The following is a 25,873-nucleotide window of genomic DNA, read 5'->3' on the forward strand; positions in this document are numbered from 1 at the left end:
TAGGAAACGAGTTTGGGGGGCTAATCCTAGAGAAAAGCGAGGAAAAAAAAAAAAAAAGATGAAAGCGGCTGGGCACGGTGGCTCACACCTATAATCACAGCACTTTGAGAGTCCGAGGCGGGTGGATCACCTGAGGCCAGGAGTTCAAGACCAGCCTGGCCAACATGGTGAAACCCCATCTCTGCTAAAAGTGCAAAAACTAGCCAGGTGTGGTGGCACGTGCCTTAATCCCAGCTACTTGGGAGGCTGAGCAGGAGAATCGCTTGAACCCAGGAGGCAGAGGGTGCAGTGAGCCAAGATCGTGCCACTGCACTCCAGTCTAGGTGACAGAGCAAGACTGTCCCCAAAAAAAAAAAAAGTTATCAAAGACTTTCTCCTTGCTAATTCTAATGAAGTTTTCAGGCCTCATCTTATTAGACCACTTTGCAATATTTAACACACTTGGCCACTCCTCCTTAGAACTCCATACTCTTTCTAGATCTCCATACTCTTCCTAGTTTCCCATCTACATCATAGTCACCCACTCTCTGTCTCTTGTTTCTCTCTTTTCCCCAATTCTAAACACTGAACATTTCTATTTTCTACTACTACTCCTTTACTTATCTCACTCTGTTTCATCCCATTCATAAGCTGATCTCTCCCAAATGTGTATATCCAGCCTGGACCCCTCCTTTGAACTTGACTCTCTAGTCATCTGTCCAGTAGGCATCTCCACTTGGATGTCTAATTGGCATTTCAAATTTAATGTTAAAGCCAACCTCCCGCTACTCTTGTAGTCATCTCTACCTCAGTATATGACAACCCCAACCTTCCCGTTGGTCAGGACAAACACTGGGAGTTATCCTTGACTTCTTTCTCTTCTATCTAATAGCAAATCCTGTTAGTTCCATCTTCAAGATATATCACTTCTCGGCCGAGCGAGGTGGCTCACACCTGTAATCCCAGTACTTTGGGAGGCTGAGGCGAGTGGATCACCTGAGGTCAGGAGCTCAGGATCAGCCTGGCCAACATGGTGAAACCCTGTGTCTACTAAAAATACAAAATTAGCTGGGTATGGTGGTGCATGCCTGTAATCCCAGCTACTTGGGAGGCTGAGGCAGGAGAATCGCTTGAATCTGGGAGGCAGAGGTTGCAGTGAGCCGAGATCGCGCCATTCCATTCCAGCCTGGGCAACAAGAGCAAAACTCCATCTCAAAATCTCAAAGAAAAAAAAAAAAAGATGTATCACTTCTCATTACCTTGGGTACTTCTAACCTGTCCAAGCCACTCTCATCTCTTAAATTGTTGTGAGAGCTCCTTGCCCTTGACTCCTATAATCTATTTTCAACACAGCAGCCCAAATGAACATTTTAAAACCTAAGTTGGATGTCACTTCCCTTCTCAAAACTTTCCAATAGTGTCTGTTCCATTCACTCAGTCTTCATACAAGGTCCTGTTGTATTTGGCTTTCTATTGCCTCTCTAACCTCATATCCTGCTACTCTCCCCTCTCCAATACCCCCTCCCCACTCATTCCTATACCAGCTACACTGGCTTCCTTGCTATTTCTCAAACATATCAGCATATTCTCACCTCAGAACCTTTGATGCCTCACATTTCCTGGAATGATCTTATCCTAGTTATTCCCATGACTTGCTGTCACCTCCTTCAGGTCTTCTCTAAAGGTCATGAGGCTTCTGGTCATGAAGCCTTCCCTAGCCACCTTTTTTCCAATTCCAACAGCCCTACTTACCTACACACACACATGCACACACACATCCCTAGGTCCTATTTTCTGCTTTAGTCCCAAAGTGCTTATTATGGCCAGGTGCAGTGGCTCACACCTAAAATCCCAACAAGAGTGAAGGAGGCCCAGGTGGGCAGATCACTTAAGCTCAGGAGTTCAAGACCAGCCTGGGCAACATTGGATGACCCCATCTCTAAAAAAAATAGCCAGATGTGGTGGTGCACACCTGTAGTCTTAGTTACTCAGGAGGCTGAGATGGGAGGATCACTTGAGCCTAGGGAGGTCAAGGATGCAGTGAGCCGTTATCTTGCCACTGCACTCTGGCCTGGGAGACAGTGAGACTGTTTCAAAAAGAAAAAAAAATTTTAAGTGCTTATCACCACCTGACATACTGTTTTACTTATTTGTAAATTCTTTGACGGCAGAATGTCTGCTTACTGCCATATTCCCATTAGTAAACAGTCCACAGCAGTTAGTAGGAAGTTTTTTTTTTTCTTTTTTTTCCCGAGACTGGGTATAGATCTATAGCCCCACAGGAGTGCAATGGTGCAATCATGGCTCACTGCAGCCTTCAACTGCTGGGCTCAAACAATCCTCCCTCCTCAGCCTCCCTAGTAGCTGGGACTATACACTACTGTGCCTGGCTAATTTGTGTGTGCAGAGATGAGGTCTCACTTTGTTGCTCAGGTTGGTCTTGAACTCCTGGCCTCAAGCAATCCTCCCACCTCAGCCTCCAAAGTGCTGGGAAGTAGGTAGTATTTTCTACAGGAATGAATGAAAAGCAGGGGAGTGCTTCAAACCACACCAGAATTCCTAAACTGTCAGCAAATTCTGCAAAGATTTCTGATTTCATAGTTTTTTCAGGAGAGGTATACATACTGTTTGTAAAATTAGCTACTTTATTTTAGAAAATTGGAGAAGAAACGACTCAAGTGACTTTTCAGAAGTATCATTATTTATTTTTTTCCTTTTAAAGCTTTCAAACTATATCTATTACTAACTTTGTGTAGTAAGTATGGAGTACTTTAGCATAAAAGTTCTTTATTTTCAGTGTGTAATTTACAAGACTTACCTTGTAAATGTGGTCTTATTATGTCTCAGGATGAGTATTCACTATCAATTTTTCCAGGCACTACCAAGGATGGTTTTTTCTTCAAAGTTTATTTTCTTCCAGATACAATGCTATGTCTGTACTAACATGTCAGGCTTTTCAAAGAACCACGTATACAATTATGAATCATGTTGATAATGCTTGCAAGATAAGCAGTACATGCGTACATGCTGCCATCATCTGTTAGTGCTATAATTTTTTTGTGTACAAGTTACTCTTCCAGGTATTCATGTAACAATATAGAGTGAGGGTTTTTTTCTTCCCTTTGACTACAACATACTTCATACTACTGGGTTTACTGATCGACAAATCTTGGGTCTTTCCAATGGACTCAATTCCCACAGGATCTTGCACAATAAGAAAACATACTAATATAAAAACTGAAACAAAATTGTAAACATATCAATAAAATTACAGTTATAAACTAAGGACTAGGCTGGGCGCAGTGGCTCACGCCTGTAATCCCAGCACTTTGGGAGGCCGAGGTGGGCAGATCACCTGAGGTCAAGAGTTCAAGACCAGCCTGGCCAACACAGTGAAACCCCGTCTCTACTAAAAATACAAAAATTAGCTGGGCGTAGTGGTAGGCGCCTGTAATTCCAGCAACTCAGGAGGCTGAGGCAGGAGAATCGCTTGAACTCGGGAAGCAGAGGTTGCAGTGAGCCGAGATCACGCCACTGTACTCTCCAGCCTGGGCGACAGAGCTAGACTCCGTCTCAAAAACAAACAAACAAAAAGACTAAGGACTAATTTGATGACAGTACACATAAACAATCAAATGAGTGTTTTACCATTAACATTTATTGAGGGGATGGATAAATACAGCTTGAGAAACATACTTGACAGCAAGATATCAAACTGATAGCCAGACTATAAAATGTATACATCCTTTTTAAATTTTTTGAATTTTTTACAAAGAGCCCTTACTATAATGGTCACTTACATCCTATCATTCACATAACAGCAGTAGATATCCCAGGGGTAGCATCCAGAGCTGAGGTGCCCCAAGGAAGACAGAGGCAATGGCAGAATAATATGCTGAGAAAGGACTCTTAAGAGCAATACAAAGAGAACAGACAAAAATCTCACCACAAAATTGTACCTGAGTGACATAGATTGGTAAAGTGTTTTACTTTTTTTTTTCTTTTTGCTCTTTGGTCTGACAAGAAAACAGTTTTAGGTGTGTGAAGTAGGGTGGGAAAAAAGGTCAGTTTCAAATTCAGTAACACATGGTAACACTAAGTTAGGCTGCTGCATTCTTTTCTTTGGGTACTTAAGCCAGCCAGCACTTCCACTTTGTAACCAATTACATTATGATCAATCAACAACTAATCAGTTAGTTCCTCAGCTTCAGCTGAAGAGTTCCTGATTACCTGATGAAGGACATACTTGCTCTGGCTTCAATTAGCAAATGCTGTCAAGCATCCCTCTCCATGCTTAACATGGCAACACAAAACCTGAGAGTCCTCCTCTTTTTTTTATTAGCCATGAATACACACTCATAAAGGGAAAGAGTAGACACTGCTTTTAGTAAACGTTCTTTTTCTTTACCTCCCTTTTCCAATGCCAAGTTCATATGAAAAACTTTAGAAACATTAAAATGGAGAACTCTCCCACTCAAAAAATAAGTCTCATTCCAGACTACTCTTGATCAGGCAGGATTACTGTACTATGCTTGTTTGAAACTCACATCCACGGAGGGATAAAAAGACAAAATAAAACCTGACAGTGTGATACAATATGAAAATCTCCTAAACCATCAGGAGCAAACACTCAGTTAAAAGCTGGGTGTTAACAAGCAGCAACTCAAGAAACTTGGGGAGGTATCAAAGTCACTGAAAGCTTACTGGAACCTCGGAGGGCTATTTCTCATCATTTGATGAGTTGCATAGACTGCTTAAATTCTCCCAAGACCAAAAGAATAAAATTTGTATTCCAACTTCAAGATGTTCTAGATTCTCTCTTTTCCTAGTATTAGTATCAAAATAACTCATAAACAAAAAAAATTGTAAATATTAATCAGTTCCCAAAATAACGGAAACACAGATATGTTTAAAATCCAACCATACTGGGACAGACAGGGCCCCTCTACAATTGCCTTTACCTAGAAGCCATGTATGTGGAGGAGTATGCATTTCAATATGGAGAATTAAGTAGCAGAGGTTTAAGATAACTCAGCAGTGATGTCAACATGATTTTATTTCCATATCCTAATCCATTGCTGTTTGCAACTGGAGATTTAAAATTGTTCTGTCAACACTGGTAAAGCCAATAATACTGAACTATGTAATATACACTAAATCAAAACACTAAAATCATTTTTAAAAAGGAAGAAAAAAGAAGTTGAGGCTGTCTGATATGGACACACACTGATTCATGAATGGCAAGACTAGACTAACACCTAAGCATTTTCTAAACTCAAAAGCATAACTGATACTTCAGAAGACCAATTTAGATCGATGCTTCACTACAGTTCAGCTAACAGCAACACAGGTATCTGATTAAAAGCCTTAAGGACAATCCACAGGTATTTATTTTTGCCAACACGAGTCTAGCAAAATTTTAGAAATGAGATTTACAGAAGCTGAGGCTCCAGGCCTACTTATCACCATCACTTATTTTTGACAGTCTAGGTTAAATGAAGAAACGAAAAGCCATGTTTACCAGACTAACTTTGGATGTATAAATCTCATTTCTCACCCTTTGAAGGTATAAGGATAGGAAAGACACATAGAGCTCAGAAACCACACAGCCCTTAAAAAACTTAAGTTTATGGAATTTGGACAATACACATGCTAGTTGACAGGCACATCTGTTAACCCAAAAACAAAGCAGCAGCTTCATGCAGAGCCCACAAGGAGCTTCATGACATATGCATAGGTCTAAAAACAGACGTTGTATGTATCTTAAGACAGTACCAGGAGGCATTAACACAGAAAGGTCTCTAAACTGACCTATGTCAGCAATGATCTACTAGTGCAAAGGCCAGACTACACAGCACAAAGCAACTCTTAGGCCCTAGTAAGCACTTTTTTCTAGTTCACTCCTGACAAAGTTCTAAGGAACTTCACTACAGTATGGCCATGGAGAACTGCTATGAGGCCAAATGAGTATGTGCCTCTGTAGTAAAGGAGTGCATGTGATTAGAAAATATGTGACATTTGATGAGAGTAACTAAAAGCTGGAAAAGACATTTTTCAAAATCAAACCAGTGATCATCAATTCCACAAAGATACAGATGCAGACTAAACGGCACATTCCCTTTTGGAAACAGACTCCACTAAACAAAATCTAAATAAATAGAAGCCCTAAATGTACTAAACCACAACTATGTATCCACCAATTATCTAACACAACACAGAAAATATCAAGGGGAAAGAGGAAAATGTCATCTATAAAGTGAAGTGACACTCCAAGTCAAGAAATATTAATGAGGTCGACAGAGAGCTCCTCATTTTATACCCAGCAATGGCAGGAACTCTAGACAGTTCAAATATGCAAGATGCAGGGCACTAACCCACTGCCAGTTAATGTTTACTCCTGCCTACAAATTCCTTTCTATATTAGGCCAGTACATCATCAATTCCAACAGCCACAATTTTCTTCCCAACCTGTTCCTGGCAAGTAGCAGCACAAGTACAACTCCTGTCTCCCTATGACTTCCAAATGAAAAATAATTCAACCTCTCCCTAAAAAATACTTGGCATGAAGGAAGCTGCAATCAAATCACAAAGACAAACTCAAATTGCACCATCCTTTCCAGAGCAAAAAAAATGCAATGAAGATCAAAGAATATCTCATTAAATGATCTCTGGCTAGGTAGTTTTTAGTACTTAGACAGCTAACTTAGAATTCTTTCTAGCCAAGATTTTCTGAAAGATTTCTTTATCAAAAATGTTCACTCCTAATATCTGGGATAATCAAGCCTCCATAACAACAGGACTCTTGACCTATTTTTATAAAGGACTCAGAAATCTTAAGAACCTCTATCAAGAATCTAAAGCTACCAAAGATGAACAATCTAAATATAATAGTATCCATTGGCTAGGCTTTGCTCATTCTCATGGCACCAGTACTGTTAAATTCACAAGCTCCAAACTCAAGTCATATAGGCTGCAAAAACTTGAGGATGCAGCTGTTTCCCTTCAGATATACAGATAAAAACATGTCTTACATTTATAATGTAATTTTTAAAACAATGTTCTAAAACTTCCAAATCACAATTTCATTGTTTTTAGTATCCTCTAGCTTCTCCCATATGGTTTAGGCTTTCACAGGCAGGATATACATAGTACATTCCCCATCTCTTATAGACCTTAAGACTGCTCTCATTTGAACACTTTCCCAAAGCCTCACTTGAAAAAAAGACACACCCAATTCTGTAGGGCAGAAGCTGGCCTTGCTCACCAACCCTCCTTCCTCAACCCCATCTCTGTTTTGCACAAAAACAAAAAAGCAGGTAAAAAGGAAGTTCTCATAATGAAGTTAAAAGTCAGGGTATTGGCTGTACTTGCCCAAACTATAAATTAGAGGGCTACTACTCAATTATAACATAAAGAAAGGGAAAAAAACCATGTCAAATACATGCCTCTTCCTTTATGTTCTCAAGGCCAACCATGTTTTTCTCTAGTAGACTGTTGGAAAATGAAAATGGTAAGGAACAGGGAGGGAAAGATAAAACATGATTTTTAAACACACACACTTAAAAACACACATATCCACACTTACATACACACTTAAAAATCTGAACACTTGGAGTGGCCTGAGCCTATTTCAGAACTCCTAGCCAAAAACCTACCCTCCCACCCACCCTCACACATTCCCACCCTCCAATCCCACCCACCAGGAGTCACTGCTATGTATCACATACACACAGCAAAATCCCTATCCCCTTCCCGATCATATAAAAAAACTAAACAGATAACTTACTTTCTTTAAATTATTTTTTTAAAGTCTATTAAAAGATTTTGACGTTTAAATACTTCCTCTCTTCTGATATATTAAACACCAAAAGGATCCACAATTGTCTGATACAACAAACCCTCCATTTTTCGGCTCTGGCAAGAAGAGGGAAGATATCGACTCCAATCAACCTAATTAGATGGTGGAGAGGCCAAGAATTCAGAAAGTGTCCTTAATCCTTCACAGCTTCAACACCTAATACCAGTAAAAACTGTAAGAAAATAGTTAAATGCATGAGACAGCAGATATAATAGCCAACGCCTTCTACCACCCTCCTAATTATGTCTCAATATCAATTTATTCCCTAGTCCAAGAAGGATGACATATTTCATAAGTAATTTTCTTAGTTCAAAAAAAAACTAAAAAGTACGTGGTTTTTTAAAGAAGTTTTTTTCTCCTCTTCTTTTTCTTTTTTCACTTAGGAAGAGGTGGAAGTGGTGGTGGAGGTTCTGATGGCAGAGGTGGTGGTGGCCGGGGTTTGTCTGTATTGCCGGATCTTGAGGAGATTCCACCAGCCCGAGGATTCAGATATTCACTATAAGGACGAACAAATTCAAATGCAGTGGGCTGAGTGGGCTGAACACCCTGGGCACTGAGCAGGGAGTGAAGCATATTCACAGTATCTTGATAGTCTATGGTCTGGGTCGTGTTGTGACCATTGGCCCCAGTGGGCCCTTTATCCAGTTTCGAATGAGGGACTCGAGTTTTACAGCTGGGCTGTGAAAAGGAAAGCCCACTTGTGTCTGAGCTATGCCCAGGCATCTGAGCCATTGTAGGAAGTGAAGGGAAGGAGAAATTTAGGGAAGAGGATTTAGTACTCTTGGCAATCTTGGCTGGATGATCAAACACAGCCCCTCCAGTCTCTTCAGAGGGTCCCCTTTTACGAGTAGAACTGGAAGAGGAAAAAGAACTAGACAAGCTATAGGTTTTATGTGCTAAGTTGCTTGTCTGGCTACTATGTTTTGGATCACCTGGACGTTTGTTCCCAGTACCAACTGGAAGTTGGGAATGAGAGTGCTTGTGTGAGTGATGATTATGATGATGATGATGATTAGATGGGTGAGTCTTGTGCTTTTCTTTGTACTCTCGGCTCTTTGTAACACTGTCCTCTACAGAATTGTGCTTATCAGCTGCAGCATGGACTTTTATGCGCATTTTTATCTCCTCTGGTTTTGAAGAGGCAGCTTTATCTCCACCTGCCACTGGGATTCTCATTTTGAAAGCTGTTTTGTCAGCCTTTTCCAGAAAAGGCCGCTCAGGGTTTTCTGAACCGTCTATGGGCATTTTTAGAATGACTGAAGAATGGCTATCATGATGAGAAAGGAGATTCTGGGCAGCATATGCATATTGTGACTTCACATTGGCTTCCATGTTCTCCAGTTGCCTCTTCTGGGCAGCCAACTCTTCTGCATGCTTTGCACGGTATTCTTTCAGTGACACTTTAGCTGACGGCACACTCTTACTACTCTGCTTCTGGGAAATAAATGTATTTGAACCATCCTGTGGTAAGGAATGATCAACTCCTGTAAGTGCTAAATTCTCACTAGTCCGATGACCCTGAGTAGGTTCTAGTTTGAAAGAAGGTTGGGAGGACAGCCAACGCTTGCCCGGCAACATTTCCACACTGGTTAAGTTGCTGGATGACTCTTCGGAGACCGGGAGGGAAGGCACTGCACTTGTGGTAGAAGAGGTTGACATGCTCATTAAACCTGCAATGGTTGTGTCTGAAGAGCTCTGAGAAATCATATTGAGGATTGTCTGCTCTGAAGTCTTTTCATCTGTTCCTCGGTCATCTGCTTTTGTTTTCTTGGCAGCCTCGCATGCCTGGAATGAAGCAAATAGCATCTCTTTACTTAGGTAATTTACTAAATAAAAAAACATTGAGATGAGTAGATTGTACTTGCAGCAACACTGGAAGTTCTGGATAGGCCACAGGCAGGAGGCTATCCTAACATGAAACCCAAAAATATTACCATCAAAAGAAGATTTTAAAACCTTCAATTAAGAATCACAGCAATCGGCCGGGCGCGGTGGCTCAAGCCTGTAATCCCAGCACTTTGGGAGGTCGAGACAGGCGGATCACAAGGTCAGGAGATCGAGACCATCCTGGCTAACACGGTGAAACCCCATCTCTACTAAAAAATACAAAAAACTAGCCGGGCGAGGCGGCGGGCGCCTGTAGTCCCAGCTACTCGGGAGGCTGAGGCAGGAGAATGGCGTGAACCCGGGAGGCGGAGCTTGCAGTGAGCTGAGATCCGGCCACTGCACTCCAGCCTGGGCGACAGAGTGAGACTCCGTCTCAAAAAAAAAAAAAAAAGAATCACAGCAATCTACCCAAATGTTACAAAGTAATAACAACAAAGAATCTATGCTTATCTAAAATTCATACATGAACATCCATGCCTTCTGCTTATGATTATAGTTAGTCCATAACTGAATTCTAGAAATTTTGGTGAGGTTTTATGCTAAAGTAAAAGATGAGCTATGTGCTCTCAAGCCTACTTCTTTTTTGTTGTTGCTGTTGTTTTTTGTTTGTTTGTTTGTTTGAGACAGAGTCTCACTCTGTCACCCAGGCTGGAGTGCAGTGGCACAATCTCGGCTCACTGCAACCTCAACATCCCGAGTTCAAGCAATTCTCCTGTCTCAGCCTCCCGAGCAGCTGGAACTACAGGCATGCATCACCATGCCTGGCTAATTTTTGTATTTTTAATAGAGACGAGGTTTCACCATGTTGGCCAGGCTGGTCTCGAACTCCTGACCTCAGTTGATCTGCCTGCCTTGGCCTACCAAAGTGCTGGGACTATAGGCATGAGCCACCATGCCCGGCCTCTCAAGCCTACTTCTAATCTCAGGCTTCTAAGAGGCAAACTCACTCTCTGCCACTCACTCAACTCAGGAGAATGAAATTAACTTTATCTGTCTGGATTTATGAGAAAATAATGGAAACATCTGAAAACAACCTTTATATCTGAACAAAAAAAGGAATGATTCCATTATTCCTAAGACTTTGACAAATATTTGAAATACAACTTTAGACTACAACCTATATAAAAACAAAATTCTAAAATCCACTTTATAAGTAGGTATTATGATACCAGCTCTAACCTTGTAATTCTCTATCTTGCCTCTACCAGAAGCCAATACCCAGAGAAGCCATGACTCAGAGAAGCCATGTTTTTTCCCTACCAGTTTCCACACAGAAAATACTCAACCAGTGTTACTGCCCAAATGATCATATCACAGGAGTTACACAATGAAAAGCAAATCCTGCTATCCCATAGAGACACTGACTTCTACAACAGTATCCAAGGTATGAAGTGGAAGTCATGATTACTATGTAACTATAAAAAGGGAAATTCCAAACCTAAGGTAAATATTCAATACTGGTATATTCACTGTTGCAGTCAAAAGAAATTGATTTTGTCCACAAGCTGACAGTAATGATTCTTACCCTCCAATTCCAAATGCGTTTGAGTCTGTTGGGAGTTTTCTCCAAAATCTGTAGAAACTCATGTGTCAGTTCTACAAATAAAACAGAACATTCAAGAAAGACTGAGAGAAACAGAAGTAATGAAACAAGAATAACCTCAACTACTAACTAACTATTTTCATCTGAATCAAGTCACCTTTGGCCAGCTATGTGACAGATCAACAGCAAGTGCTTTTCAAGGTCCCTTACTCTAAAACTTACCATCTAAAAGTTCCAAGGTCACAGTGGCGTCAACATACTCCCACCAGTGCTTCCCGTCAGTTGAGACTGGGATCTCCCAATTGGACCACTTGCAAGCCAGATGAATGCAGACACAGGCCACCACAGGAGGTGTGTACTGCAGGCTAAATGTGGTCAAATGCAGGCTGACATCAGAGGGAAGAAAACAGAGAGTGTCATGAGCTCTCAATTCTCAACCCAAAGCTAAAACTCTCCATTATTTAAAAAAAAAAAAAAAAAAAAAGGCTTAAAAATACACAGGAGAGTAAGAAGGGTAAGAAATCTGCAATGCTCTGATCTAGCACTCAATATAATTTCCTATTAACCCACCTGTTCAGGTAACAACATTTTTCACCTCTTGAATACACATCACTTAATCTACACATTGACCAGAGCCAAAAAAATGAAAAAAGTAAAAAGGCTGGGAATTCAAGTTCTTTAGAACATTGACTTCTGGGCCAGTATTCAAGCCTAGAAGTCAATATTTATTACCTATTATCCTGAGACTAAGCTCAGATCCTAAGGAAAATTGTAAGCTTTTTGGTCTGTGTAATCCATAAATCAAATACTTAAGAAAATATCTTAAAAATAATTTGTTTCTCACCAATCATAGTTCTGGTCTATTTAAAATAATGAATAGACAACTACTCTCTCAAGTATAAATACGTTGGTTTATTTCAAAACTTTCTCATAACAGGTTATAAAAATGAACTTCTTAGCCCTGACAGTTATTAGGGATATCTTTGGTTTCCATTAACTAACAATGTTGGGCAAGTCATTTGGTAATACAAGTTATGTACTAATCAGTTACTTTTTTTTAGACAGAGTCTCTCTCTCTCTGTCACCCAGGCTGCAGTGCAGTGGGGCAATCTCGGCTCACAGCAACCTCTACCTCCTGGATTCAAGCAATTCTAGTGCCTCAGCCTCCCAAGTAGCTGGTACTACATGCATGTGCCACCACGCCCTGCTAATTTTTGTATTTTTTAGTAAAGATGTGGTTTCACCATGTTGGTCAGGCTGGTCTCGAACTCCTAGACTCAAGTGATTCACCAGCTTTCGCCTCCCAATGTGCTGGGATTACAGGTGTGAGCCACTGCGCCCACAGTCTCATTTACTTTTCTTTAAAAGGGAAGAAGGAAAAGGACTGAAACGCTTTACATCCATAAGTGCCCGTTGATTGACAGAGGGGGAAGAAAAAGGAATATTTTAAAATATAATTATTGGCCGGGTGCAGTGGCTTACCCCTGTAATCCCAGCACTCTGGAAAGTCAAGACAGGCAGGATCACTTGAGGCCAGGAGTTTGAAACCAGCCTAGCCAACATAGCCAAACCCCATCTCTACTAAAAATACAAAAAAATTAGCCAGGCATGGTGGTGCCAGCCTGTAATTCCAGCTTACTCAAGAGGCTGAGGTTGGAGAATCACTTGAACCCAGGAGACAGAGGTTGCAGTGAGCCAAGATCACACCACTGCAGTCCAGCCTGGCAGACAGAGTAAGACTCTGTCTTTAAAAGAAAAAAAAAAATATATATATATATATATACACACACACACACACACACATATATATATAGGCTGGGCGCAGTGGCTCACGCCTGTAATCCCAGCACTTTGGGAGGCTGAGGTGGGCAGATCACGAGGTCAGGAAATCGAGACCATCCTGGCTAACACAGTAAAACCCCATCTCTACTAAAAACACAAAAATTAGCCGGGCATGGTGGCGGGCGCCTGTAGTCCCAGCTACTCGGGAGACTGAGGCAGGAGAATGTCATGAACCTGAGAGGTGGAGCTTGCAGTGAGCTGAGATCCCGGCACTGCACTCCAGCCTGAGCAAGACTCCGTCTCAAAAAAAAAAATAAAAAAGAAATATATATATATATATAAATTATTATTATTATTGCAGAATCCTCCAAATTAGATTTTCAGTCACTATCATGCAGAATTGAGTAGGTTATAAAAAAAATCAGTACTAAATAATTACATAACCTTAGAAAATTAAAAAGTAACATGGAAATTTAAAGTACAACATGAAAACTGTGCAGAAAAATCAATATTCACCAGAGAATTGTCTATAGCACACTGTATCAAACCCAAGTAAAGTCCTATACCAAAAATAGAAGAGAAAAAAAATTAAAATATAAACCTGTTGGTTGCCATGAAGTAAGAAGTCTGTGCTAAGTCCTTGCTTGCTAAAGAAAAAAAAAAAAAGTCAGGGGTGGGGGAGGAAAAAACTTATTAGTTCCATTCATTCTCAACAAATATTTAGTAAGCATTTAGTATTTGCAAGGTACTGTGAATATAATGGCAAATGAGACAGCAGACATGGTCCCTGTAAACCTGATGTTTACATTCTGCCAAAGTAGACAGATCAGTGATTTTTAATTTTAACATTAATAATTATGCTGTTTCCAGATCTAGGTACTCAAGCTTTATTCTGCATACCACATACGTGAGGTACTTGTTTAAAATGCAATTCTTGGACATGCTCCCTAAAATTTCATTAAATGTTTGGAGAAGGGTGCAAGCATTTTTTTAACAAGTAACCCAGAGATTCTGATGTAAGGATTCACTGAGAAACACTAAACTACAGGATGAACTAAGATGATCTAGAAAGAAGATCAGAATCTAGAAGACTGACATATTTCAGAAAAGTGACTTTTGCTGTTAAGAAAGCTTTTAACTAAGGCCAGGCGCGGTGGCTCACACCTGGAATCCCAGCACTTTGAGAGGCCGAGGCGGGTGGATCACCTGAGGTTGGGAGTTTACAACCAGCCTGACCAACATGGAGAAACCCTGTCTCTACTAAAAATACAAAATTAGCCGGGTGTGGTGGCACATGCCTGTAATCCCAGTTACTCAGGAGGCTGAGGCAGGAGAATCGCTTGAACCCGGGAGGCAGAGGTTGAAGTGAGCCGAGATTGTCCCACTGCACTCCAGCGTGGGCAACAAGAGCAAAACTCCCTCTCAAAAAAAAAAGTTTTTAATTAAGTAGCCTGTGATTTAATCCCCAAATCATCAAATAATGTAATATATTACAATGAAAAAATTTAACTTCTTCCAAAACAAACCATTCTGGGTGACAAAGCAAATTTTTTTTTTTTTTTTTTTGAGGCTGAGTCTCGCTCTGTCGCCCAGGCTGGAGTGCAGTGGCCGGATCTCAGCTCACTGCAAGCTCTGCCTCCTGGGTTTACGCCATTCTCCTGCCTCAGCCTCCCGAGTAGCTGGGACTACAGGCGCCCGCCACCTCGCCCGGCTAGTTTTTTGTATTTTTAGTAGAGACGGGGTTTCACCGTGTTAGCCAGGATGGTCTTGATCTCCTGACCTCGTGATCCGCCCGTCTCGGCCTCCCAAAGTGCTGGGATTACAGGCTTGAGCCACCGCGCCCGGCCGACAAAGCAAATTTTTATCTTCCTTAGGACACAGTCTTCTCAATATTAACATACATCCATCTCTAATCTTATCCTTGTTCAATATAACATTTTAATACTTTCAAATATAAAGAACTCGGGAAAATTTGGGGATTTTCACATGAAACACATATTAGTAAAATGTAAAGTAAGACCAATTATCAGTTTGGCCTACAAAATCATAAAAGGACTTAAAGGCACAATAGTGTTCAGATATTCTTGATACTACTTAAACTAAATAAGAGAGTTTCTTTCAATTATACCTAATATTGTTAAATCAGAATTAAAAAGAAAAGTTCTCCAAGGGATTGTAAATCATAGAAAGTCCAAATAAATTCTATATGATCCTCTAGGGGGCCTTTAATCAACCCCAGAATTAAAATAAGATCACCCACTCCTCATGACTTTCTTAAAATTGCTGTTAAATAACTCTTCAAAACCTGCCCAACTTTGACAAACATTCTCAAGAGGTTAGCTCTCTTTAACTAGAGACCATCTAAAAACATTACTTGTAAGAACCCAACAGAAAAATATCAAATCAGAACAACTCATTGTGATTTAAGCCAAGTAGGCCTTTAAATTTGGCCAAAGCAGAACTGTTATGTATTGTCCGCCACAAACCACAACCTCTAAATGAGAAAACAATTTGAGATAGTCTTCATAAGTTGGGATTCCTTACCTCGAACAAGTTGAGTGCACTTTACTACATGAGTATGTGGGTGATCAATTGTTAGTTCAAAGCCTTAAAAGAAAAAGTAATTGGTTAAAAAACTACTAAGAAGCTTACATTTTACAAATTATGCTCCAAGGATAACTGATTGTGAATTATACCTTACTGGTTTCCACATTAAAATATTAATAGAAATTTATTCCACCAGAAAAACATCATTGTCCCATGAAATATAACTTGAAGGTGTTTTAAGAAAAAAGTTAACTAGAATTAACTTGAGAAATAAACTTTGAAGAACTCATCATGTATATATATGTGCAAAAAAAATTGTACCTACACCAATAACTTTGACATACAACTCATGAAACCTTACCCTACCTAAGAGAAAAATGATAGCCCAAAAGAACAAGGAAAAACAAAATCTGTATTTTCATATTTTCTAAACTTTTAAAGGCAGCCTATGTGATGAAAATAACAGATAATAACACAGTATCATCAGAGTTGCCCATGCAACCACTAAAGCTTAAGTCCCCCCACTTTCACTCTGCTGTTCTAAACACTAGTTACCATTTTAAAAACAAATGTTGTTACAGCCCATAACGATCCATGGAAGGAAAAACATCCTTTAGATAGTTTTCATAATTTTTGAGGGTAAAAGTCACCAAAACTTAAAAAGCAAATAATGAACCCTAGAATGAAAAAAATAATAACCCACTGACTGCTGTTTCAAAGGTCAGCTGTATTACCTGCATTCACTCTATGGAACAGGCCAAAGTTAAACTCAGCTCTACAACCTCTATAATCTGGAAACAGAGGGACACTACGAAAACTTTCCCAATAAATATTCTTCCTATTGAGCAAATATTTAAAATCAAATCATTTTATTGCATAATTTTAAAAAATGTTTCAAAGGAAGATAAGCTTACCTAAAGTCTGCAAAATTATGCTTTCTAAAATGACCAGATCTTGAACTTGTTGCAAATAAGCCTAAAAGTGAGAAGACAGAAATTATCCCCTACAAAGGCACAATACATAAAGTATAAACAATTCTAACAATCCCTTCCAGGGAAACCAAAACAATAAAAGGCATGGGTAGAGTTAGGAGGTAGAGTTAAGAACTGAAGTACAATCTTTTATTTATTTATTTATTTATTGAGACAGTCTCCCTCTGTCACCCAGGCTAGAGTGCAGTGGCGTGATCTTGGCTCACTGCAACCTCCACCTCCCTGGGTCAAGCAATTCCCCTGCCTCAGCCTCCCAAGTAGCTGGGATTCCAGGAGCACACCACTACGCCCGGCTAATTTTTTTGTGAAACACAATTTTTATCCCTTATGCCCATTCAGTACAGATTTTCTTTAAAAAATAAATAAGTAAGTAGTATGCTGAGAGACAACACTTTAGATATGGCTACAGAAAAAGCATCATATATTCGGTTTATTTTCAGGCTAATATTTAAGGTTTTATGGTTTCTGTGATTTAGACATAAGAAAATTCAAAATATGTATTTTTTTCTTTTCTTTTCTTTTTTTTTTTTTGGAGTTGTAGTTTCGCTCTTGTTGCCCAGGTTGGAGTGCAATGGGACAATATTGGAGTTGGAGTTTCGCTCTTGTTGCCCAGGCTGGAGTGCAATGGGACAATCTTGGCTCACCGCAACCTCCACCTCCCGGGTTCAAGCAATTCTCCTGCCTCAGCCTCCCGAGTAGCTGGGATTATAGGCATGCACCACCACGCCTGGCTAATTTTGTATTTTTAGTAGAGACGGGGTTTCTCCATGTGGGTCAGGCTGGTCTCAAACTCCCAACCTCAGGTGATCCGCCCACCTTGGCCTCCCAAAGTGCTGGGATTACAGGCGCGAGCCACTGAACCCAGCCTTTTTTTTGAGAGGAAGTCTCACTCTGCCGTTCAGGCTGGAGTGCAGTGGCATGACCTCGGCTCACTGCAAACTCTGCCTCCCGGGTTCAAGCAATTCTCCTGCCTCAGTCTCCTGAGTAGGTGGGATTACAGGCGCCCACCACCACACCTGGCTAATTTTTGTATACTTAGTAGAGACGGGGTTTCACCATATTGGCAAAGCTGGTCTTGAACCCCTGACCTCAGGTGATCCGCCCGCCTCAGCCTTCCAAAGTGCTAGGATTACAGGCGTGAGCCACCGCACCTGGCCATAAAGTATATACTTTTCAACATCACCAAAATACATTTGCAGAACCTTCCTACAATACTGTAAGCATTTAATTGATATCAAACATTTGACTCCTATTAGACCTTCCCCTTTGGGTCCATGCTAGGTTTCTAAAAAGTAGCAGAAGAGTTCAAAGGAAAAGGTAATAAGAAAATTCGCTCAGATTTCTGCCAGACAAAGCTACAGCCACTAGCCCCATGTAGCCATTCATCACTTGAAATGTAGCTAGTCTAAATTGAAACGTGCTATAACCATAAAATAAAGTGGATTTTTTAGACAGTTAAAAAATAAAGAATGGGCCAGGTGCGGTGGCTCATGCCTGTAATCCCAGAACTTAGGGAGGCTGAAGCGGCTATATCATGAGGTTAGGAGTTCAAGACCAGCCTGGCCAATATGGTGAAACCCTGTCTCTACTAAAAATAAAAATTAAAATTAAAAAAAAAAACTAGCTGGGGGTGATGGTGGGTGTGAACCTTGGCCTGTTCCACAGAGTGAATGCAGGTAGTAATCCCAGCTATTCAGGAGGCTGAGGCAGAGAATTGCTTAAACCCGGGAGGTAGAGGTTGCAGTGAGCTGAGATCATGCCACTGCACTCCAGACTGGGTGACAGAGTGAGACTCCATCTCAAAAAAAGAAAAAATAAAAAAAGTAGCGAGGCATGGTTGCTCACATCTGGAATTCTAACACTTAGGGAGGCCAGTGTGGGAGGATTCTTTGAATGTCAAGAGTTCAAGACCAGCCTGGGCAACATGGTAGGACCCCCATCTCTACAAAAAAATAAAAATTAGCTGGGAGTGGTCGCATGCAGCTATAGTCCTAGCTACTTGGAAGGCTGAGGTGAAATGATCACCTGAGCCCAGGTGTATGAGGCTGCAGGAGGCTATAATCTTGCCACTGCACTCTATCCTGGGCAACAAAATGAGATTCTGTCTCAAAAAAAACAGAGCTGGCTGGACGCAGTGGCTCACGCCTATAATCCCAGCACTTTGGGAGGCCGAGGCCGGTGGATCACCTCAGGTCAGGAGTTCAAGGCCAGCCTGACCCACATGGAGAGACCCCGTCTCAACTAAAAATACAAAAAATTAGCCAGGCATTGTGGCGCATGCCTGTAATCCCAGCTATTCGGGAGGCTGAGGCAGGCGAATCGCTTGAACCCAGGAGGGGGAGGTTGTGGTAAGCCAAAATTGCGCCATTGCACTCCAGCCTAGGCAACAAGAGAGAAACTTCGTCTAAAAAATTTTAAAAAGTAGAGCTGGGCAGGGTAGCTCATGCCTATAATCCCAGCCTTTGGGAGGCCGAGGTTGGCAGATCACTTGAGTCCAGGAGATCAAGACCAGTCTGGGCAACATAGCGAGACCCTGTCTCTATCTAAAATACAAAAATTAGGCCAGGCGCGGTGGTTCACACCTGCAATCCAAGTACTTTGGGAAGCCAAGGTGGGCAGATCACGAGGTCAGGAGTTCAAGACCAGCTTGACCAACATGGTGAAACCCCGTCTCTACTAAAAATACAAAAAAAATTAGCCGGGCATGGTGGTAGATGCCTGTAGTCCCAGCTACTCAGGAAACTGAGGGAGGAGAATCACTTGAACCCAGAAGGTGGAGGTTGCAGTGAGCCAAGATTGCGCCACTGCACTCCAGCCTGGGTGACAAAGCAAGACTCCATCTTAAAAAAAAAAAAAAAAAAATTAGCTGGGCATGGTGGTGCACACCTATAGTCCTAACTACTTTGGGAGCTGAGGCACGAGTATCACTTGAACCTGGGAGGCCGAGGTTGCCATAAGCCGAGATCACACCGCTGCACTCCAGCCTGCACAACACAACGAGTCTCTCAAAAAAAAAAAAAAAAAAAGTAAAATAACCCATTAATAACTTTTTAACATTGATTATATGCTAAAATGCCCATGTATTAGACATACTGGGTTAAATATATGTATTTATGTTAAATATCTATTGCATTATACATTTATGTTAAATATATACTTTATATATAATCATTTTATTGTATATTATATATATATAGTTTTCTTTTTTAAAAATTAGGATTTTAATGAAATTTAATGAAAAGTTAAAAATTTTAAATTAAGTATGTGGCTCCCACTATATTTCTATTGGACAGTACTGGTCTAGAGCTCTAAGAAAATGAGACCTGGGTCAGTAGTTAAAAGACCTAAATTACAGTTCGCTTTCTCTTAGGGAAACAGGAACCCAGGATAGCCATGGTAACATCATTTTAAAAATCACCTTCATCTTACAACTACCAAGGCACATTCCTTGCAAGTCATGACCCATGGTCATAAGACATTTGCAGCTAAGGAAGTAGCTTAATAATGCCTGCAAGAACAAACTACAACAACAACAAAATGTCCAGATATCTTGAAAGCACAAAATATATGCTTTTTAAATATAGTTATGCTTTGATGTACTTACACACTAAAATGCCAAAGATCGTTTTCTTTAAATCAACAAAATAATACATTTTGTCACAATGTTGACATAGCTTAGCTTTTACACAGAGAAGATGCCTATATAAGAAATGCTTAAGAGGCTGGGCACAGTGGCTCACACCTGTAATCTCAGCACTTTGAGAGGCTGAGGCAGGCTGGTAGCTTGAACCCATGAGTAGAGACCAGTCTGGGCAACATGGCAAAATCTTGTCTCTACAAAAAAATAGAAAAATTAGCGGGGTATGGTGGTGTGTGCCTGTAGTCCCAACTATTTGGCATGCTGAAGTGTGAGGAGCAACTGAGCCCAGGCAGGTCAAGGATACACTGAGCCACCATCGTGCCACTGTACTCCAGTCTGATCGATAAGAGTACGATTTTGTCTCAAAAACTAAAATTTAATAAAAAAAAAAAAAAAAGAAATGCTTAAAACAAAGATGAAACATTCCTTCTCCTGCTTTCTGAGGACTCCCTACTCTGTAACTGCATAGCTTTCAATCGACTATCTTCTCACTGCACTCTGTGATGCAACTTGAACTCCTTCCTGCGTGAAATCCAAGAACCTTCTCTTGGGGTCTGGATCAAGATCCCCCTTTTCATAACGTTATGATTTGAATATGTCAATAAGGACTTAAAACTATACTAGTTTCTCCTTTCCATACAGAGGAGAAAACATCTCCCTAACCAACTCACAAAAACTGCAGACTCAGGTGAGAAGTTACATAAATACACTTTCGAGAAGAAAAAAGTGTGGATTATTTTATTTTTGTTTAATTTTGTTAACTCAATTCTATAGACCAATGGCATTTACTAGTCTCAAACCTAAACAAAGTCCAGAGCAATCACTCTTTCCACAAGAGCTACTGGTATGGCTTAAACAGAAAAACGAATGAAGACACTGCTATGCAAACATTATTAGGAAGGACTATTACTAAAAACAAACAAAAATCTCCCCTGCCACCCAAAAAATCTTTCTACAACATGATCAGAAGAAAACACACAATTCCATTTATTTATTTCATAAAAGACAAGCCGCACATTCATTGTAAGAGACTTAAATAATCTAGTCTCACCACAAATACATTATTTTTCTCCAATCGCTTACAAGTGTCAGACCTCTCAATTTATCATCACTCCCCAATCACTGGCTTCTAAAAGCAGGAGAGAGTTTTCCTTCTATTTTATTGTATATATTTTATTTACATCTTATTTTATTTTTAGAGTTTGGCTCTGTCACCAAGGCTAGAGTGTAATGGTGCCATCTCAGCTTACTGCAACCACTGCCTCCCAGGCTCAAGCAATCCTCCCACCTCAGCCTCCCGAGTAACTGGGACCACAGTCATGCACCACCATGCCCAGCTAATTTCTGTATTTTTGGTAGAGAAGGGGTTTTACCATGTTGCCCAAGCTGGTTTTGAACTCCTGGGCTCAAGCAATCCTCCCATCTCAGCCTCCCAATGCGCTGGGATTACAGGCATGAGCCACCATGTCCAGCCTTTTCCTTCTTTAATAAAGTCAAAAAAGGATGGAAGAAAACAAAAAAAGTCCCGTGTACATGTGCAGGATAAAGATCTGAAAGAATACATATCAAACAGTAACTGGCACTATCTTCCTAGGAGAAAAGGCCAACTTTAAATGTTTCTTAAGTGTTTGAATTCTTTTACCATAAGCATAAGTAATTTTTATAATTTTCTTTAAGTTAAAAAAATAGACCAGGGGCAGTGGCTCACACCTGTAATCCCAGCACTTTGGGAGGCCAGGGCGGGCGAATCATCTGAGGTTGGGAGTTCAAGACCAGTCTGACCAACATGGAGAAACCCCGTCCCTACTAAAAATACAAAATTAGCCAGGCATGGGGTAGCACATGCCTGTAATCCCAGCTACTAGGGAGGCTGATGCAGGAGAATCGCTTGAATCTGCGAAGAAGAGGTTGCGGTGAGCCAAGATCACGCCACTGCACTCCAGCCTGGGCAACAAGAGCAAAACTCCCAACTCGGGAAAAAAAAAAAAAAAAAGGTTAAAAAAATAACTAGTATCACTACTAATTTAAGAATCCATAACAAAAATTTATAACAATACTTTTCAGCTAGGTGCAGTGGCTCACGCCTGTAATCCCAGCACTTGGGAGGCCAACGGGGTGGATTACTTGAGCTCAGGACGTCGAGAACAGCCTGGGCAACATGGTGAAACCCCATCTCTACAAAAACTAGCTGGGCATGGTGGCACACACCTAGTCCCAGCCACTCAGGAAGCTGAGGTCAGGGGGATCACTGAGCCCGGGAGGTCGAGGCCACAATGAGCCATGATCACACTACTGGACTCCAGCCAGGGCAACAGAGCGAGACCTTGTCTCAAAAAAAAAATAAAAAAATAAAAAAAAGAATATTTTTCATAACATTTATAGTGATGAAAAGCTAAAATTGTCTAGACTTCCTCATGGAGAATGGTTAAAACTACATACATTCACATATATGTCATCAAATACTAGCCAGACATTTTTAAAAAGTAGAGAATCCATCAGATGGGAAAATATTTGGGATATAGGAAGCAAACAAAAACAAAACCAGAGACAAAATACATGCACACATAGCTATTTATACAAAAGAAACCACAAATAACAGTGGTTCATTAGTATACCTGTGCTTCAGTTGTCTCTCTAACAGGGGGTCCATGGCCTGTTATGAACTAAGCCGCACAGCAGGAGTTGAGCGGCAGACGAGTGAGTGAAGCTTCATCTGTATTTACAGCCGCTCCCCATCATTCACATTGCCCAACCTGAGCTCCGCCTCTTGTCTGATCAGCCGTGGCATTAGATTCTTATAGGAGTGCTTGAACCCTGTGGTGAACTGCCCATGCAAGGGATCTAATTTGCTGCTTTTTATGAGAATCTAATGCCTGATGATCTGTCACTGTCTCCCATCACCCCCAGACGGGACCATCTAGCTGCAGGAAAGGAAGCTCAGGGTGGCCGGGGGCAGTGGCTCACGCCTGTAATTCCAGCACTTTGGGAGGCTGAGGCAGGCAGATCACAAGGTCAAGAGGTCAAGACCATCCTGCCAACATGGTGAAACCCTGTCTCTACTAAAAATACAAAAATAAGCTAGGTGTGGTGGTGTGCACCTGTAGCCCCACCTACTCGGGAGGCTGAGGCAGCAGAATCACTTGAACCCGGGAGGCAGAGGTTGCAGTGGGCCGAGATCACGCCACTGCACTCCAGCCTGGTGACAAAAGCGAGACTCCGTCTCAAAAAAAAAGAGAGAGAGAGACGCTTAGGGCTCCCACTGATTCTACATTATGGTGAGTTATATAATTATTTCATTATGTATAACAATATAATAATAACAAATAAAATGAACAATAAATGTAATGTGCTTGAATCATCCCAAAACCATCTCCAACCCCACCCTCTCTCTGTCCATGTAAAAACTGTCTCCCATGAAACCAGTCCCGGGTGCCAAAAAACGTCTAGGACCATTGGTCTAGAATTTATCTGAGAGATACTTTCTTCTTCATTTTTCTGTATTTTCAAATTTTACTGCAACAAATACACAACTTTTGCCATAAAATTTATGTTTTGTTTTGTTTTTCAGACAGGGTCCTGGCACTGTTGCCTGCAGTGGTATGATCATGGCTCACTGCAGCCTCAACATCCCATGCTCAAGCAACCCTCCCACTTCAGTCTCCCAAGTAGCTGGGACTAAAGATGTTAGCCAGCATGTCCAGCTTTTTTTTTCTTTTTTTGTAAAAAGGATGTTTCACTTTGTTGCCAGAGCTGGTCTTGAACTGGACTCAAGCAATTGTCCTGCCTCAGCCTCCCAAAGTGTTGGGAATTACAGGCATGAGCCACTACATCTGGCTTTTTTTTTTTTTTTTTTTTTCCCCATAGAGACAGGGTCTTGCTATGTTGTCCAGGCTGGTCTTGAACTTCTGGCCTGAAGTGATTCTCCCACCTTACCCTCCCAAGTGCTAGGATTACAGGTGTGAGCCACCACCATACCCAGCCTGAATTTTTATTGTTAAGGAAAACACAAACACTAAAAGGTTCTTTTAATAACCCCAATCCAAACTTCAATAAATCAAAGTTATAAAATTAAGTTGCATCAAAATATATAAAGATCCTGGCATGCTTGGGAGTACGGTAAAAAAAAGAAAGAGAAAGATTAAGAAAAACAGATGGGTAATTAATCTCCTACCTCACTTCTAGTATCAGGAAGGGATTCCTGAGGATGGAGACAAGTATGTGCTACCTTGATGACATGTTCCAATTTTTTGGGCTGCTCCTCCACTTTAGCTGCTAGAAACAAGGCTGCTGGAGCCACAGACTGAATGGAGAGAAAATAAATCATATTTATTACCAATGTATTCATTTATAGATCAAGATAGATCCAAAGAGGAGCTAAGTCTCAAATCAAGTTATTTACTTGCATCGACTTTGTCACCTCTTTACCCTTTCCCCCCAGCTTCTAGCATCTTCCCCTCTCCTACCCATTAATCCATGTCACTTCTAAACACCAATTATTTGACAAACTCTCATTAAAAGCTATCTATGGGAGAAGCTACTAGATGTAAACAGACAGTTTTCTATTTAAAATGAGATTCTTTATTAAGTTTGTATCAAATCACTCAATACGTCTTTTAAGGAGTAAATTGAAAAATCCAGAATACACAAATCCATATAGAGAAAAAGTTTAGTGGTTGCCAGGAGCTGGGGAGAGGGGAGTATAGGAATAACTGCTAATAGGTGAGGGGTGATGTAAATGTTCTGGAATTAGATTGTGTTGATAGTTGCACAATTTTGTGCATATACTAAAAACCAGTGAACTATATAATTTAAACAAATGAATTTAATTGTATGTGAATTGCATCTCAATTACTTATACATATCAAATCTTTCAAAAATACAAAGCATGGCATTATATGCAAGGCATTATTTATAAAAAGCATTAAGAGGGAAAAATTGAAGTCAATACACAAGTAGATAACAACCTTTATAAAAGATTAGAGCAATATGACATAAATGTAGCCTGGTGATCTTGGAAATTTCAGGAAGTAGAACTTTTCTTGAATATTAAGAATATTTCAATGAATCAAAGATGGTAATGTTAAGAGCTATAATTCACCAGGAGTCAAAGAAATACATAAATAATTTTACAGAATTTAAACATATATTTCATTTTACTGACTAGAACTGATATTCTAATACTTATTTGTAACTCTGATGTCATCTATGCCATACTTTTCTAGAATAAGTTTTTCTCCACAAATTCAACTCATAGTAATCATTTCAGACAAGACCATAGGAGACAAAAATAATTTAAAACAAAATTTTTTTAGGCCAGGTACAGTGGTTCAAAGTCTATAATCTCAGCACTTTGGGAAGCAGAGGCGGGCGATCACTTGAGCCCAGAAGTCCGAGACCAGCCTGGGCAACACAGTGAGAGACTCCATCTCCATACACACATTAAAAAGAATTGTTTTAAGTAAACATAGTGATTCATTTCCTTCACATTTGTTTCAGATGAATATGAAGCATACTACATATATATTCCTCAGACTTTAGGATAAACAAAACAGGATCAGAGAAAAATGGGTATGAACAAAGGTATTTTGATCGGGGCATAAAGCACATTTTCAACACTAAACTGAGTAGTTAAATAAATCAGATAA

At 40.5% G+C, this 25,873-nt stretch overlaps 1 protein-coding gene across 2 annotated transcripts in view; it reads right to left on the reverse strand.

Annotated features, from left to right (window-relative positions):
• Positions 1-3,615: 3,615 nt before the first annotated feature.
• Positions 3,616-25,873, reverse strand: part of CCNT1 (cyclin T1) — a 35,246-nt gene continuing 12,988 nt past the window's right edge. The window contains exons 3-9 of one of the 2 annotated variants that reach the window (XM_003906295.4): positions 24,400-24,528; positions 16,511-16,571; positions 15,594-15,656; positions 13,651-13,696; positions 11,490-11,653; positions 11,250-11,320; positions 3,616-9,622 (exon numbers count right to left, since the gene is read on the reverse strand). In XM_003906295.4, coding sequence (XP_003906344.1) covers positions 8,213-9,622; positions 11,250-11,320; positions 11,490-11,653; positions 13,651-13,696; positions 15,594-15,656; positions 16,511-16,571; positions 24,400-24,528 — 1,944 coding nt within the window. In that variant the 3' untranslated portion in view covers positions 3,616-8,212. The remainder of the gene's footprint in view (positions 9,623-11,249; positions 11,321-11,489; positions 11,654-13,650; positions 13,697-15,593; positions 15,657-16,510; positions 16,572-24,399; positions 24,529-25,873) is intronic. The other variant, XR_634666.1, reaches the window with a different exon arrangement.

Source organism: Papio anubis, chromosome 9 (assembly GCF_008728515.1).
Source record: "Papio anubis isolate 15944 chromosome 9, Panubis1.0, whole genome shotgun sequence".
Taxonomy (NCBI): domain Eukaryota; kingdom Metazoa; phylum Chordata; class Mammalia; order Primates; family Cercopithecidae; genus Papio; species Papio anubis.